The following is a 15,777-nucleotide window of genomic DNA, read 5'->3' on the forward strand; positions in this document are numbered from 1 at the left end:
TTCTCATTTGTAGTTCTCTGTTAACTGTAGATGGTGACCCTACTCACGTTCTCTTATCCCAGAGCAAATGGTAACTGAAACGGACATTTTTGGAACTCCAGCATTTTAAGATTAGCAAAAAAGATGAAAGCAAAAGTTCCTTGAAAAGGGATCAAGTGAAAATGATCAGACAGTCACTCGATTCCCCTTAAAATACCAGATTTACTTGAGGATATAGCACGTGGCCATACAGTGCATTACGGCAAGCATGGCTCTAAATGGTGGCATTAACATGGCACAAAGCACAAACATCCATCCTCCAACACCATCTGGATGTGTCAGACGTTTTAAAAAGCTACAATAATTATCAAAAAGCTTTCAATACAAAGTTGAAGCACATTGAAGTTTCAAAAGGATATTTTATACGTTTTTGGAAAAATAGAACATTTACTTTACATGACTGGAACATAAGTTACATTCTTCATAGTTTGTAAGCTTCCATCGTTCGTACGTTCCCTCATACGTTTTCTTTTAATAGATTATTTTCTCTGGACTGTATGTCTAATGCAAAGGTATCGCTGTTCTGGAGGAAAGCTTGTTTCTGCATTAGTTTCCTGAAAAGTCCATTTGGATTTGCAAGGAGTTCCTCACGTTTTCCGCATTCAAGAATTCTGCCCTCACCGAGGACTGCCACAAAATCAGCATTCTGAATAGTAGACAGACGATGAGCAATGATTAAGACCGTCCTCCCTTCCATCAGCCGGTCCAGAGCTTCCTGCACCAGGTACTCGTTTTCAGCATCCAAAGCACTAACAAGAAACGAGAAGCAGAAGGGGTGGAGGGAAAGGGGGGGTAGGGAGAAGAGGGAATTTGTTCTTTTAACAACAGGTCAGCTTTCAAAACAGCTGCTTCAAAGCTATGTTGCACATGACAGGGCTAGGTCGGGAAAACATTTTTCTCTCTCTTACCTTGTTGCTTCATCTAACAGAAGAATTTTGGGGTTCTGAAGAAGAAAGTAAAATTGGTTACGATTACAATGGGACAAGATCTGATTGTAACAAAAATATGGTGTTTGTACAGCTCAGCAATTATTTCTTCAGAAGATCTGGGTGCCACTCTGAAATTACATTTAGTCAGTCTACATGCTGAGACAGGAAAATGGAAACAGCGCTTTCGTCTCCAGTTTTGCAAGCCAAAGAAACAGAACACTACTAACTGGTGACTATTTCAAAGATACCTAACCTAACGGCAGCACCGTGGGAGGTGATTTTTAACCTATACTTGGCAGCACTGCAGTCAGAAGTTCGATTTCCTATTCACAACTTCTTTTACAGATCTTTCACGGTGGTTCAGCTGAATGCTGCTTGGTGTCTGTCTGCTACTTTACTGCCCAGAAACACAACATAACAGAATTCTACCAGCAATCATTGTTTCAACCACAGATGAGAGCTCACAACACTGTGTAACTCTTCTTAATGAACAGGTGGAGTCTTACCTTGAGCAGAGCTCGAGCAATTGCAATTCGCTGCTTCTGTCCCCCTGGAGAAAAAGGCAGTAAATTGAAATAGGAGAACACATACAAAGTCCTTTTAACTAGAGGCCTGCGCTGAGCTGGTTTAGGCACTTGCATTAAGAAGGGAACAGAGGCGATGGTAATACTGACGGTGGGCTACGACTTGGAGAACAAGAGTGAATAACAACAGCAACAAAATACAATTTTGGCTTCACTCCGAAGCATCATGATTTTAAGATCAAATAACAAATGTACCTGAAAGTAGAATGCCTTTTTCTCCAACTACAGTGTCAAACCCTTTAGGAAAATCTCTGATAAACTCAGCAGCGTTTGCTATTTCGGCAACTTTCAGAATCTCCTCTGCAGTCACAGTAGATGGATCCTCTGCACCATAGGCAATATTTTCAGCAATAGAACAGGAGAACAGAATTGGTTCCTGATAAATTAAAAAATGTAGCTGAATTTCAATTACAAGACACAGCATTAATCCATTGTATATCCATATAAAAAAATATGCATGCTAAAGTTAATTGAAATAGAGAAAAAAATCCAACCAAATCCCAAATTCTCCTAATAACAAAAAGCAGAGCAGAGCACTGTCAGATAGAAGTGATGTGCAATGGGAAAATGTGTGAAATGAGGGAAGTCTGCTCTTCCTAGAACATAAGAAGAAAACTTTCCCAACAGCAGTTATGGTGAGATGGAGGAACTTTGAAAAGCAAGACTATGCAGTTCTACAAAGAAGAAAAGTGTGGCACAGCGAGTTGCTTAGAGAAAATTCTTTCATTCACTTAGGAATTTGTTTCTTGCTTACCTGACTCACTGTTCCTATCTTTGTCCTGAACCACAACGGATTTAACTGACGAATATCAAAGCCGTCAACAGTGATAGTACCTTAAAGTAAAGAAACAGTAAAGTTAAGGGTGTTCTGACTTGAACTGAAGAGGCAGATTAATCAGCTGAGAACAAGGGCCCCTGGATGCATGCATACCAGGATGCTGTCAGAGCAGATCAGAGATGCAAAACAATGCAGGCACCACCACACAGCAATCACATACCCCAAGGGGAAGCACACTTGCACCAATGAGATGGTCCCATCAGGACCTCAGTGCAGGAACCTCTATTGTTTATAAGGTGTATCAGAGATACAAAGCATTACTTGTCAGATCAGAACAACTTTCAAAACATACCTGCAATAGGATCATACAGCCTTAGAAGAAGAGATACAATAGTTGACTTCCCTGTGCCACTCGAGCCAACCAGCGCCATCACAGAACCAGCTGGAATGGAAAGGCTGAAATCTTTGAAAATGGATGTTTCTGGACGTGTTGGATAAGCAAACTCGACGTCCTTGAATTCTAAAGCACCTCTGAATGTGTCTTTGCCTAACGTGATTCCCTCTATATGAGGAAATAAAACAGAAACATATGAACAGGCATTAAAATCAGCTCAAACCTTCCAGAACCTGCTTTATAGACAGTCAATAGAAGTTATATCTCTTCACGTTAAACATATGGACAACTGGAAGCCACAGCTTTGGACCACAGAGGTTATGTTTCAACCATGATTAAGTCAGTGTGGTACACTGCTCACTCCTGACTGTGATTTGAGCTTGCTTGCCCAACAGTGAAGCTTTAGGCTACTACAGCAATAGGGATAACATGTAACAACTTCTGGTGTTCATAACTAAAACAATAATCTGAATTTTTAAACATATTATAAGCAATTTATATTTTATCAGTTTGGAGCAATTAAATAAAATGACACACTGCTGAAGGCCAAAGTCCTGTTGCCATGGAACAGATGCAAAAAGATAAACACTACTGCCCTTTCTCTGTCACAAAAGTCACCTGAAATGGCCGCCCCTTTGGAGGGGAACAGACCACTTGGAACCACCATTTAAATCATTAGCTTTTAAGTATAAGCTGTCACTATCACTGCTGATTGATTTGTGATCAAATGGCCATTTTTAAGCATTTTTTAAGCAGAAAATATAACAAATTCAGGACAAGGAAGTATTCAAAGATCAATCAGAGGCATAATACGTAATTCTTAATACGTCAAAGTAACAAGTAATTGCTTCTCTTTATTGTCAGTTCCAGTCATTGCATAGTCTATAACATTGCCTGAAATACTGAAGGCTACTTCAGAGCTGGAAGTCTGGTACCACAAGTTCTTTCTCTTTACTGCTTGTAAAAATATCTAAAAGCTGTATGCAGAGTTGTGCTCATTTTGTGTTTGGTGTGAGGAGGTGTTTCACAGGGGCCTGGACAGTAGAGAAAAAGTCTCTTGGCTTAAAAAACTTTTGCTTAATGGGATGCATTACACAAGCAATTCACACCAAGTATCTTCTATAAGCAACTCAATGAACTACTCTGAGACAGGCAAATGTTGTTTTTATCCAGACTGGAGGGTGCTGTCTGGCTTCCAAACAATACAGCTGCAAATTGGGTTGCTGACAAAATTTTTAGGCACAAGGTCAGAAGGCAGATTTATTGATGGTGTTTGTGTATCTTCTTTTGGGGATTTGATAACTACATGAACAAGCTACCCTTTATAAAAAGCTAATTCCTCTCAAAGGCAAGCAGCTTTTTTTCTGTAAAACTACTGATACAATAGATGTGATTTCAGACACACCAATCTATCTTTAGGCTTAAAGCAGCCCACGAGAAATATTATATGTGAATGACTGAATTGTCACAAGCACTGCCTGGTTTTCCTCACACTTCCATCAGTGTCAAACTTGATTAAACAAGGACATTACCTCCCCTTCAAAACTCTTTTGCTTTCTTTCCCTGTAGCTTAAAATACTGCAGCGACATCAAGAATATTATGTGTCTGTAACCAGGGCCAACACCACAAACTCCAGGTTAGGAGACTGCTCATGCAGAGGCCCATAACTCCCTTACCTGTGGTGAATTAGGTAAGCTGTACACCAGAATGGCTCCTGCCCCTTCTCCAGGGTAAAGTGTGGGGGCAGTGCTACTGGGAGGAGAAGGATGGAAGTCATTCCAAAAGCCACACCTGCTGTACCTACACATCTCATGTCCTCTCAAAGATACTCCACCTTTGCTCCACCTTTTCCTTCCTTTCATTCCTGTCTTAGCTAAGCCCCTACTCTTATATCAGAAGAGCTACAAACTAAATTTGACACATGCTGCTGAAATGCCTCAAACTGTGCTTGCAACTTAGATTTCAAGTTGATGCCTTACCAAAGAACCAGCCGTCACTAGATCAGTGTGAATTGTCTCCATAAACTTGAGATATTCTTAAGGTGGAATGCCTGGTTTTGAAAGCTTCTTTTTTCAGACTGCTGATTTCATAGACATTAGAGATGCATATGGTAAGTCCTTCAATGAAAACATGAAATACAGCCATCTTGTACAGAGCTCCTCCCTCTCCTTTTTTTCCCTTCAACAATAATGAAACAAGGACCCACCGTTAAATGGAAGTTGGGGCTTCCTCTCAGTAAGTTCCCACAGACGTCCACCAGCACCCAATCCTTTCATTAATTCAGAATAAAAGGAACTCAGACCTAAGCAAAAAGAAGAACAGCACTATGCATCTATATCAAACGGAAGACATGAGTAGGCATCAGCTTCGCACTGCACCAGCATCAAAGCATCAGATATGCATAGAGGATCTTTAAGTCCAACACACTATCAGACTCTGAATGCCCTTCACTGTCAGTTTTACCAGATGATCCTAAAGGTCCCTTCTAAGGCCAAACTATCCTATGACTCTCTGATTCTCTGCTGGCTGAGTCAGCCACAGGAGAGATATGGAATAAAGTAAGTTGGCCTCAAAATGCATGCAGTGCTAAGAGTGATTTCAGGAGGGCAGAAAACCCAAGGTATCCTAAAATAGGCTTACTGGTTTATTCTTGCAGAGCAACAAGCCCAGCACAAGGCGTAGTTAGGGCTTATCTTCACGTTATTGAAAAAGACTGTCTGAAAGCTGGCAGTGTGAGGCATGAACCATGTCAAGAAGCTGCTTGGCAGAAAAAGCCAAACCTCCTGCAGCTTACTGCCCAGTGCCAGGCAGAAGGTGTCACTCCCACACAGAGCACTGAAACTGAGACACACACATTTGCAAATCCAGAACCATTTGTAAACAAGACTGTATAATACTGACAGCAGATACCAATGAGAAGATGTTTTTAATTTTCTCAGTCTGTCTTCAATTTTTGGTAGAAGACTCTGGCAGCAAAGTTTTGTAAACGGAACTCTCACAGCAAACAAATAGAGGCAGTGTTTCAGATTACACAATGAACTTCACAGCTCACTGCATCAGCTCTGGTATGTAATAATGACAAAATATACTGTGCGGACAAAGTGCTCAGATTTCTATGGTTTTAGGTGTCCAGGAAGGCAGGCACCTTGTAGCAATACACCTTTACTTCAGAGTCCCCATAAGAATGAGTTCTGTGCAGAACTATAGTTCCCAATAACCTCAAGGAGAATTTTTAAAGATATTTTTATTGGAAATAGGACTCAACAATGTGTCTCCAGTGTTTCTAATATAATTTGACATTTATTGAATATTATTTTTCCCCATGTTTCCAAAGCACCAGGTATGTGTCCACTGACCACATGTAAATGATTCAGAGATGACAGATATTTGGTGGTTGGAATGGGTTCCACTGCGGTTCTGATAGCCAAGGAAGCAGATCTTTTAAGAGCTTCTTCCCTCACACCTCCAGACTGACTGCAACGCTTTGAAGTGAACAAAATCTAATTCCTTATTCCGTACCTCCTATGCTTATTCCAACCCAGAAGGCATACATTAGGAATGAAGAGAGTTCACCAACTGTCATGGAAGCACTGCCCATCAGTAATCCTCCTTTGTATAAGACTGAGAGGACAATTAAGTTTCCAGAAAGGCCAGTCTAAGGAAAAAAGAAAAGGAAATCAGACTTATCGCAGACAGGAAATATTGTTTCAGAATTTTCCTTCTACTTAAAGAGTTATCTACAGTTTTAGAGGACTGAGCTAAATCTGAGCAAAGCCCAGCCAAGTCAATAGCCATACAGACATCCAGTGACCCTGCACTGTGCCGTCCAATAAGTGTACAAAGAGCAAGTAATTCCCCCCCCTTTTTTTAATCCTCATTTCCTAAAATGGAAAGGAATGATAAACATAGGCATAATTCAAGAAGGGTTGATAGGCTGTGGGTAGGTTGCAGTTTTAGCTGGTAAACAAATTCAGTGCAAACTGTTACGAACAAACACAGTCTCACTCCAGTCCATACTTCCTTTGCATGGCCGATCACCTCATCAGGAAGCCAAACATGTAAAATACCAAATGTGAGGAAAGATTTCCACTGGTTTAGTTCCATGAACAGGAGGTAAGGGCTTAGATGGATAATACAAAGGAAGGTGTGAGACAGAAAGAGAAGCTAAAACGGATTTTATCATACCAATTCATCTTGAGGTAGAGTTTCACAGCAATTTAGACTGATTTAAGTCCAATCTTCCCACAGTTTTATGTCGGTTCAATTTACCCTCAATTCATTTATTTGCAAATCTGCAAGTATCCTCATGAATTTTACAATAATTGACACTTGGAATAACACGGTTGGTTTCCTTTCATCAAAGCGTACTTACTGCTCCAAAGAAGCCTGCCCGAGCTAGTGCCTCCTTTCTAGCCAACTGTAGCACGTAATCAACTTTATTCGTGTATTTCTCCATTTCAGCTATTTCTTGCCCAAAAGCTCGAACTGTTCTTATGTTTCCGATCCGCTCTTCGGCTAACTAGATTAAAGCAAAGAAGAAAGCAAACACAAATAGTCACACCATTTTGAATGTTCCTATTATAGACCATTTGAAAGTCAAACCAATATTACTATGCTAATCTCCAGGTACATTCCTTTGATTACCACTGAAAAATTCTCATGCCCTCCTCCTGACTTTTTTTTTTCCCTTTAACTTTTATATGCTAATTTTATTTTGCATGCCCAGGCAGTTTTAAAACAGAACTTCAAGACTACCTGGATTTCAGTGCAAACAGAGAATGAAAAGAATAAAAAAAAGAACAGGGTTCCACAAAAAGCTTAATTTGATGTGAACAACGAACACCTGAAAATTACTGTTCACAGTAACTTACAACAGCACCATAGGGAAGGGGGAAATAAAGAACATTGCACTCTGTAGTACCATGTGACAGAAATCTTGCTGTTATTTCCTGAAACAATTCCACTCATTGAAACAAAGCAGCACCAGGAATTAATTTAGCCCAACTGCCAATGCCCCATTCTGACTCAGTATTTTATTTTAACTTCTAAACAGCGAATTAGAAGTTTTAAAATGACCTAAACTGTAAGCAGTTGGACTAAGTTGTTAGCAGACACTGTGATATCCCTAAAAAAACCAAACATGACCACTTTTGGGCGTAGGAGTAGGAGATAAAAACACAATAATTGTCTTTCCCACACACCGTTCAATCTGAAGATAGGAACAGAACACTAAAATTGCTTGTCTGAGTGAACTCCCACACCGAGTTTTCACACTGTGAGCTTCCTTTGGATACAGGATGAGAGAGTTATATGGAAGATGTCTAATCTTTCTTCACAGACAATTTACAGATTTCCTATGTAGGATACCCCAAGTTTAAAACAGCGGATAACTATGGCTATCTTAGCTAACCTTTCCTCATTATAGTTCTATGCATTTTAATGACATTTCCTCGACCTTAGTCTGAGAGGAAACGAACATTTTATCACTATTTATCTCCTAGCACTTTTCAATATTTCATTGCCCTCAGAAAACACAATTAAGTCCTTTTCACAACATCCTCCTTGGAAACAACAATTACTTCTATTTCCCTCTCAAAAAACTAAGTACACACCGAGATGCCCAGAAACATATGCATATAGAAAACATTCTAGCCTCAAACATTAAAGAAGATGAAAACAAGTCAATGATTCCTTTCAGAGGTCAACTCTCTAAGTTTTAAAGAAACCAGAAACTGGGGCATAGGAAGTTCCGTACAGATTTGCACAAGAACTTCTTTACAGTGAGGGTGACGGAGCACTGGAACAGGCTGCCCAGGGAGTTGTGGAGTCTCCTTCTCTGGAGATATTCAAGACCCGCCTGGACACCTACCTGTGCAACCTGGTATAGGGAACCTGCTTTGGCAGGGGGGTTGGACTCGATGATCCTTTTCCAAAGCACTGCTGGTTTTGAGTTGCATGGATAAGTGTTACCAAAGCTTATATTTGTAGTGTCCAGGTGTGAAACTAAAGGCATAGCATGGCTTAGGGCAATGTTCAGTACGGTTGTCTTTAGATCTGTAACTTCAGAAATAGTAATCTAAATACATCAGAGTAGCTTTGAAATTGGCTAGGAGGGTCTGCTGCAAGATTACCTGTGTTGCTTCTGCAAGAGAATCCTGGGTCATTTTAGTAAGTTTTCGCAAGTATCTTCCATATATTACAGCCAGGACAGCCAAGGGTGGCACAACACTCAGAACAAATGCAGCAAGGCTAGGAGATACAAAAAACTAGAAGAAAAAGGAACGTGTCAGGGGATTATGTTCAGTTTTCACTTCACCTTGATTTCTGTAGTTAAAACAGAAAAATCTCAAAAAAAAAAAAATCAAATTAAAAACTGATTTAACTGACACACGTTATAATTATTCTGCAATAGTCTCTCTTTCTATACAGTCTTTTTATAGTCCACCTTTTAAAACTGCATAATGGCAGCAGCATTTCTGAGCAAGATATAAAGTTATTCCCATTAATCTGTGTCAGAATAAACCTCAGGCTCTTGGCATACATAAAAACAGAAAGATGTAATTGTTATCAGTAACACAGTATTAAAACTTGAAAGCTTCATAGTGGGAACTTTTACCACTTTCTAATAAAATCAGTCTTGGAAGATTATTTTTTTCCCCTAATCCTTGAATTGACCATACTTTTATCTTGCATTTAAAGTAATTGCCACCAGCGTATCTTCTCTTGAATAAGCATAACAAAATTCATGAAAACCACCAAGGGAAGTCAGATTTTTTAGTAAATTAACTCACTACTGGGAAACATTAATTAACGCACCACACCAAAGCCTTCACTCACACACTTTCTACCCAAATACAGCACTAAGTGACGTGGTTTAGTAACTACAAGGTTGATGGTTGGACTTAGCGCTCCTGAAGGTCTTTTCCAAGCTGGATGGTTCTAGGACTCTATTCTATGTTTCTATAATCTTTATAAACAAAAATACTACTACCCGTAAAATCTTGAGCAGTATCTCAAAGTTCAGTGCTTGCTGTCTTTGCTCACCTAGGTTTTACCCTGAATCAATGAACTTTAATGAGTATTACATCAGGCCCATCGCATCTTATTCCACCAACAATCAATGGAACAGTACCACTAATTTTATTATATTCACTAAGAATAGAGTTGAATTATTTGCCTACTAAATTTCACTTAATAAACTAGGGAAGCAAGAGCAGTTCCTTTCAAATCTTCATTCTCCTAATGATGGCTTGTCAATAAACATCAAGCGGCCACAGACATATAATCTATTACAACCAGCGCATAAAGGATATTGTAGCTGTTGATAACCATTGAAATACGCTTGAATCCGAAAGGACACACACTTTCTGGTCTGAACCACATTCTCTGAACTGAAAAAAAAATGAAGCTACAAGAAGCAATAAGCAAGGAGCAGACTACCATACCATCATTCCAACCCCAACAGATGCCTGAGCGCCTGCTCGGAGCCCATCGGAAAGGTTTTCGGTCAATGAACGGCCCAAGAGTGCTGTATCTGAAGATAAGCGGTTTATCAGCTCTCCTGTTCTGGTCTTGTCAAAGAAAGCAGTTTCTTGCTTAAGAATAGAGGAGAACATGGTTGTTCTCAAACGTTTCACAATTCTTTGACCTGTCAGAAACAGAAGGCAGTCAAGCATGGCTTAGAACACTTTACACACATCTACAATGCAAAAATCATGGCACTCAACAGCACAGAACAAATCACATTACAGAGTTTTACTGTATCATAGGAACATAAATGCTCTGAGATATCGCACAACAGTAAACAAAAATGAACAATTATTCAGCATGCTTATCTTTGCATTATTAATTTACCTTTGATCTGGAAAGGAAAGCTACTGATTCCAAGAGGTTTTTCTTAGCCAGTGCCAAGACTTTATTTTACATCACCAGATATCCTGACCGTGAAAAAACAAAGGTGACTCTCAGGTCCACTTTTTTGTTTTTACCTGCAGTCTGCATGAGGTAGACACGAGTAGCATTAGCAGCAGCACCGCATAGAAAGATTCCACTCAGCAAGGCACACAGGCTGGACAGGCTGTCAGTGAAGTCGTTGCTGGGATTTGTGTAAATGACATCGATCACCTTCCCCAGAAAGAAAGGGGCCGACATGGTAATGACACTGGAAACTGTCAGAAAGCCAACGGCAGCTGCAAATTAACAAGGAAAACGTAAGGAAACAAAGTCTGAATTTGCAAGATTGTTAATAGTATATATGAAATATTTTTTCTCTTCAAATTTCTATTAAGTTTGTGAGCATGAGCACTACGTAACATTCTTTTAGGTCATGTTCTGAATGGGATGTTTTAAGTCACTGAATAAATTACCTTAGGCAAGATACACATTAGAATTACAGGAGGGGAGCCAACTCTTTGAAAAGGTAGATAATATCAGGACAAGGGGAAATGGTTTTAAGTTGAAGGAGGGAAAATTTAGGTTGGGTATCAGGAGGAAGTTCTTTACTATGAGAGTGGTGAGGTGTTGGAACAGGCTGCCCAGAGGGGCTGTGGATGCCCTGTCCATGGAGGTGTTCAAGGCCAGGTTGGATGGGGCCCTGGACAGCCTGGTCTAGTATTAGATATGGAGGTTGGCAGCCCTGCCTGTGGCAGGAGGGTTGGAGCTTGATAATCCTTGAGGTCCCTTCCAACCCAAGTCATTCTGTGATTCTATGATATGAAAACTCCGAAAGTCTCTGTATATAATCACGGTTCTGGAACTGTTCACTTCATCTAACATATCCTCTCACACTTGACAAGGTTGTCTTTACACAGATGTCATCCTCTGAGAGCATAACCACCAGTAAGTTTTCCATATCCCCCACACAATCCCTTACTCCTGTTTGGTTTGTTTTTCATTACTCATGTTTGTTAGACTAAGACTTCCAACTGTTGGTTTCTGAAATATTAATGGACTGAAGCGAGGATCTGATTTGAGAACCATCTAAAACAAGCAATTCTACTTGCAAGAAAAAGATAATGCATATATGTTTTAATCTTGATGGGTAAAAATAATACCCATACCATGTTTGTTTTGTTTAACTCTTCACTATTGCTGGTCTGAAAGCAAAATAGTGTAAGTATGAATAGAAGTCTGCTTGCTAAGGAGCAGTGCTCATCATCAATGAATTCCTGTTGCAAGATCACCTTGATAGCTCTGTCTGAAGCTGTTTCACACAGCACAAGAGCACAACTGATCCTTATGAACTTCCCTCTGCAAAGAAATTTCCTAAGCCAAGAATACAACTTGATCCTGAGAAGGCAAACCAGGCCTGAAAGGCTGAGAGCTCAAAAAATACCCTCTTGTTCAAAAACTGAACAAACCTGATGTGGAAACCACTGAACCACAGCAAACAGTGCCATTTATACAGCATAATTTTCAAGCAAACAGCTCCACACTGAAAGCAACCATTCATACGGTTACCATAAAACTACTCGCAGATAATGCCTTCCAAGGCAAAAAGGAACTTTACTGAAAACCCTGGAGTCATCTGAGTTTTCCTTCGATTATCCTGAGCTTCTTGTATCACTCTTATTATGGTGTGAGAGCAGCTGTGCACTGCTATAGAGCAGTACACCCAACATCTGTCACAGATGGTGTGATGCCCCTTATCACCTTCACACACACCTATAGAAAGATTTGCTTCAGTTTGACTTTAAGCAAAAATACAGCTGTGCTTTCCTAATGAAAAACTCAAGGCAATAAGAAACATATACCCACCACCACCTGAAGCAAATGCTTCCCCACGTGCTAACTGCTGTCCCAGGAGGGTTCCATACACTGCCCAAACAAGCTTGGCTTCCATGTCCAACCTACCATACTCAGTTCTTATGTCATGAGTTGCATGTGGTCATTCAGTTGTGCTACGAAGAATATCAAAGGATTCAAAGCTTGAATTGGAAGCTACAGAAATTATATGAAGCCAGAGTAGAAATCTAAGATTCCCTGCTGGAAACCGATCTAACCCACAACCAAATCTCATAAGCACATTATTTAGTAGCAAGAACTTCACCCAAGCAAGTGACCTCGTTAACACACTGACTGCAGAGGTGTATTCAGGCTGTGAAGCAGCAGGGAAAATCCAACAAATCTGGGTCATCTCCTGTCAGGAAAAGCTGGTCTGTGAGACAGCAGAAGATAGTCAAGCATTGCTTTCGTGGGCACAGTGTTGCAGCTTGGCATCTAAGTCCTGCCACCTTCTCAGTTACAGATGGAACTGGACAACTATATAACGTAAACATTCAGCAAAGAGGAGCATACAGCTAAAAGTCCCTTCTGTCTGTCCAGTGGTACAGCATTCCTGCCCTAGATTTACCAGCCACACTTCCTCACTTAAACTAGTATGAATTTCACTGTAATTACCTCCAACAGCCTTAGCCGGACTGAAAATCAATGCCAGCATGAAATGTAAACTGCAGGCTACTAAGCTACTTAGGTATTAGTCAGTGGGTTGTTAACAATACACACTAACAATGCAGTCCCAAAAATTAAGGCTCATATCACTCCAACTGCTAATTCTCCCCCTTAAGCAGTACACATGCCTACAGGAATTTAATCACAAATCACAAGCAAAATGAAGCTCCACAATTTGATTCTAGCAGCAGAGCAACCATAAAATAGCACAGATGTTGAGCTGCTGAGCTACTGTTGATTAATAAAAGAAAGAGGACTCAGCAGCCACTCTTATCTCCATGCACAAAGAAGAGCTGTCACTGTGATAAGTAGCTAAAGGGAGGAGCACAAGGTGCTCGGCAAGCAGATAGGAAAATACTTTGGTGCCAGTGTGTGCTGTCACTGACAAAAAAAGGTCAGTGTAAATGTTAAAGTATTCATTTCACACAGCCTGCTCTGTTACCCAGATTACCCCAAACAAAAGTGCATTTTGGAACCCATATACACACACATATATGTATGTATATATATGGCTGTTATCAACACCATTGTAGCACACTTTGCTGTTGGATTAAACATTTCAAAGTTGCTTGTGCTTACCCTGCAATTGAATAGAACTATTGTTTACTCAGAGCGCGGTTTGGATGAAGCGCAATGGACAGATTCTCACAGGGAGAAAGAAGGAAGAGGGAAGAAATAAAAAGGAGCGTTTTGAAAAGGCATTTTTGTGGCCTCCCGCACACAGTGGGATCGAATAACTTCAACGGTGGCTCTATCCTATGATTCTGTGATTGTTCTGTGAGGAAAGGTTTGCAGGGGGTGCTGTGTGTTAGTGCATAGCAGCTCCTTGGCAGGGCACACCAATGCTTCCTGAGCCAGCAGGTGGCACAGAGCCACGCATAAGACAAGATGCAAATATCTCTTTCAGGGCCAACTGGAGCAGGTCACCTTTACGTTTGTATCTGCACCAACCCAACTGACGCCGTTTCCTCCTGCTTTTTTAACAGAACTTCATTTGGATCCAAACTATTTGGGCCACGTGACGATAACGCATTAAGTCCTGCAACCATGCAACCATAAATAAGAACTTGCACAGAAGTACCTTGCATTTCTCAACACCACCTCCTCACCCAGACCTGCCTACCACACCTTCCCTCCCTCACCCCAGGGAGGGTTGCAGACAGGGAGAGATCTGCCCACAAATGAAGTTTGTGCCAAGTCCTGTAGGCCCAGGGCTGTCACAGGAGCACACCTGCTGTCCACCAGTCAGGTGGCTTGAGAAAAAGCAAGCGAACAAACAGCGATTTGCTAAGTTTCTTTCTAAACAGCAATTGATCCTGTTACCCTCAGGAGAAGCAATATCAAGACTACTTTGTATCAGCTGGCCCTGTCAGCGGTGCTGTAACAGACCGTGGTGCTTTACTCCATCCTGAGGAAACTAAACAGAATTAAACAAATCGTTTAAGAAGCTTTTTTTTTTTTTCCTTTTTAAATGAAAGTTTTTGGCAACACACTCTCGGTTGGCACAGCTCGGATGTGTGAGAATAAACCAACAAACCAACACAAAAACAACCCTGGGGTCTCCCATTATCTGCCTCGTTGCGTGCAGCCTCAGACCCGAGTTTACTGCAAAGTGCTTTCGGAGCGAGCCCAGCACACGCACAAAGGCGGGAAGCAGCACCAGCCGAGTTCCGTAACTTCCCCAACTGCTGCCTTCCCTGAGTGCAGCCCCAGGCAGGGTTTGAGGGCCGGGCTGGGATCCTGCCCGCAGCTTTTCACACGCACCCGGCGCTCCCCTCAAGGCCTCCCCGCGTCGCTCCGGGCGGGTCGACCCGCCCGACCCGGGGCTGCCCGCGGGCACGGTGCCGCTCCCCTCCGCGCTCCGCCAAAGCCCCGCGGGGCCGGAGGGCCGCGGCCGGTACCTGTCAGTCTCCAGCGCTCGGGACGCGCCAGGGCCAGCAGCCTCCTGGCGTCGAAGCGCGGCGGCCCGGCGGCGGCTCCCCGCGGCGCTGTCGGGGCCGGCGGCGGTGTGGGCTCGGGGCCGGCGGCCACACTCAGTGCGCGTGGGGCGCTGCCCGCCGCTCCGGGCGGCAGGAGGAGGCGGCAGCTCAGCGCCCCGCTCAGCGCCCCGCACCTGCCGGCCGAGCTCGTAGAGGCGCGGAGCCCGGCGGCCCCGCAGGCGGCCCGTACCCAGGGGGGCGGCACCGCGCGGTGCAGCAGCGGCAGCAGCCAGGGCAGGCGCGGCGCGTAGCCCGCCATGCGGCCGGCACGGCGGAGCCCGGGCGGCAGCTGAGCTGCGGCCGGTCCGCGCCGCGCGACTCTGCGGCAGGAGGAGGCGCCTCAGAGCCGCCTCAGAGCCGCCGCCGCCGCCCATGGGTCGGCAGCCGGGGCCGCACGGGCAGCGGCCGGTGTGCGTTGCGCCGATAAGGCTGTGGGTGCGACCTGCTCTTCCCCAGCGGCTTTTTGCCGCCCGGCCGGGTGAAATGGCGGCCGAAGCTGCCCTGCGGCGGGTACCGCCCGGAGCTGAGGCGGCCCCGGGGAAGGACAGAAAGAAGGGAAGTGGCGCTGCTGCCCAGCTCGCTCGGGAGCCACCTCGGGCACAGCGGCCCGGGACGGGGTGGGGG

At 43.0% G+C, this 15,777-nt stretch overlaps 1 protein-coding gene across 5 annotated transcripts; it reads right to left on the reverse strand.

Annotated features, from left to right (window-relative positions):
• Positions 1 to 181: 181 nt before the first annotated feature.
• On the reverse strand, positions 182 to 15,487 carry ABCB10 (ATP binding cassette subfamily B member 10). 5 transcript variants are annotated; one of them, XR_014943924.1, is made up of 14 exons: positions 15,076 to 15,487; positions 10,714 to 10,914; positions 10,171 to 10,373; positions 8,857 to 8,991; positions 7,098 to 7,244; positions 6,245 to 6,380; positions 4,932 to 5,027; positions 4,705 to 4,842; positions 2,683 to 2,892; positions 2,307 to 2,386; positions 1,748 to 1,928; positions 1,475 to 1,518; positions 948 to 982; positions 182 to 788 (listed from the first exon to the last, which is right to left on the reverse strand). XR_014943924.1 is itself a non-coding variant. In XM_085541330.1 (13 exons), exons 1-13 carry the CDS (start codon positions 15,410 to 15,412, stop codon positions 497 to 499), a joined length of 2,097 nt encoding a protein of 698 aa, XP_085397456.1. In that variant the 5' UTR covers positions 15,413 to 15,427; the 3' UTR covers positions 182 to 496. The 5 variants fall into 5 exon arrangements, 4 of the variants coding, with proteins under 4 accessions (XP_085397456.1, XP_085397457.1, XP_085397458.1 ...); XM_085541330.1 differs by lacking the exon at positions 4,705 to 4,842 and having other exon boundaries at positions 15,076 to 15,427; XM_085541331.1 differs by lacking the exons at positions 4,705 to 4,842; positions 15,076 to 15,487 and adding an exon at positions 12,482 to 12,911.
• Positions 15,488 to 15,777: the final 290 nt, after the last annotated feature.

The sequence above is a fragment of the Coturnix japonica genome, chromosome 3, assembly GCF_054131305.1.
Source record: "Coturnix japonica strain WE chromosome 3, WE-NBRP24, whole genome shotgun sequence".
In the NCBI taxonomy this organism is placed as follows: domain Eukaryota; kingdom Metazoa; phylum Chordata; class Aves; order Galliformes; family Phasianidae; genus Coturnix; species Coturnix japonica.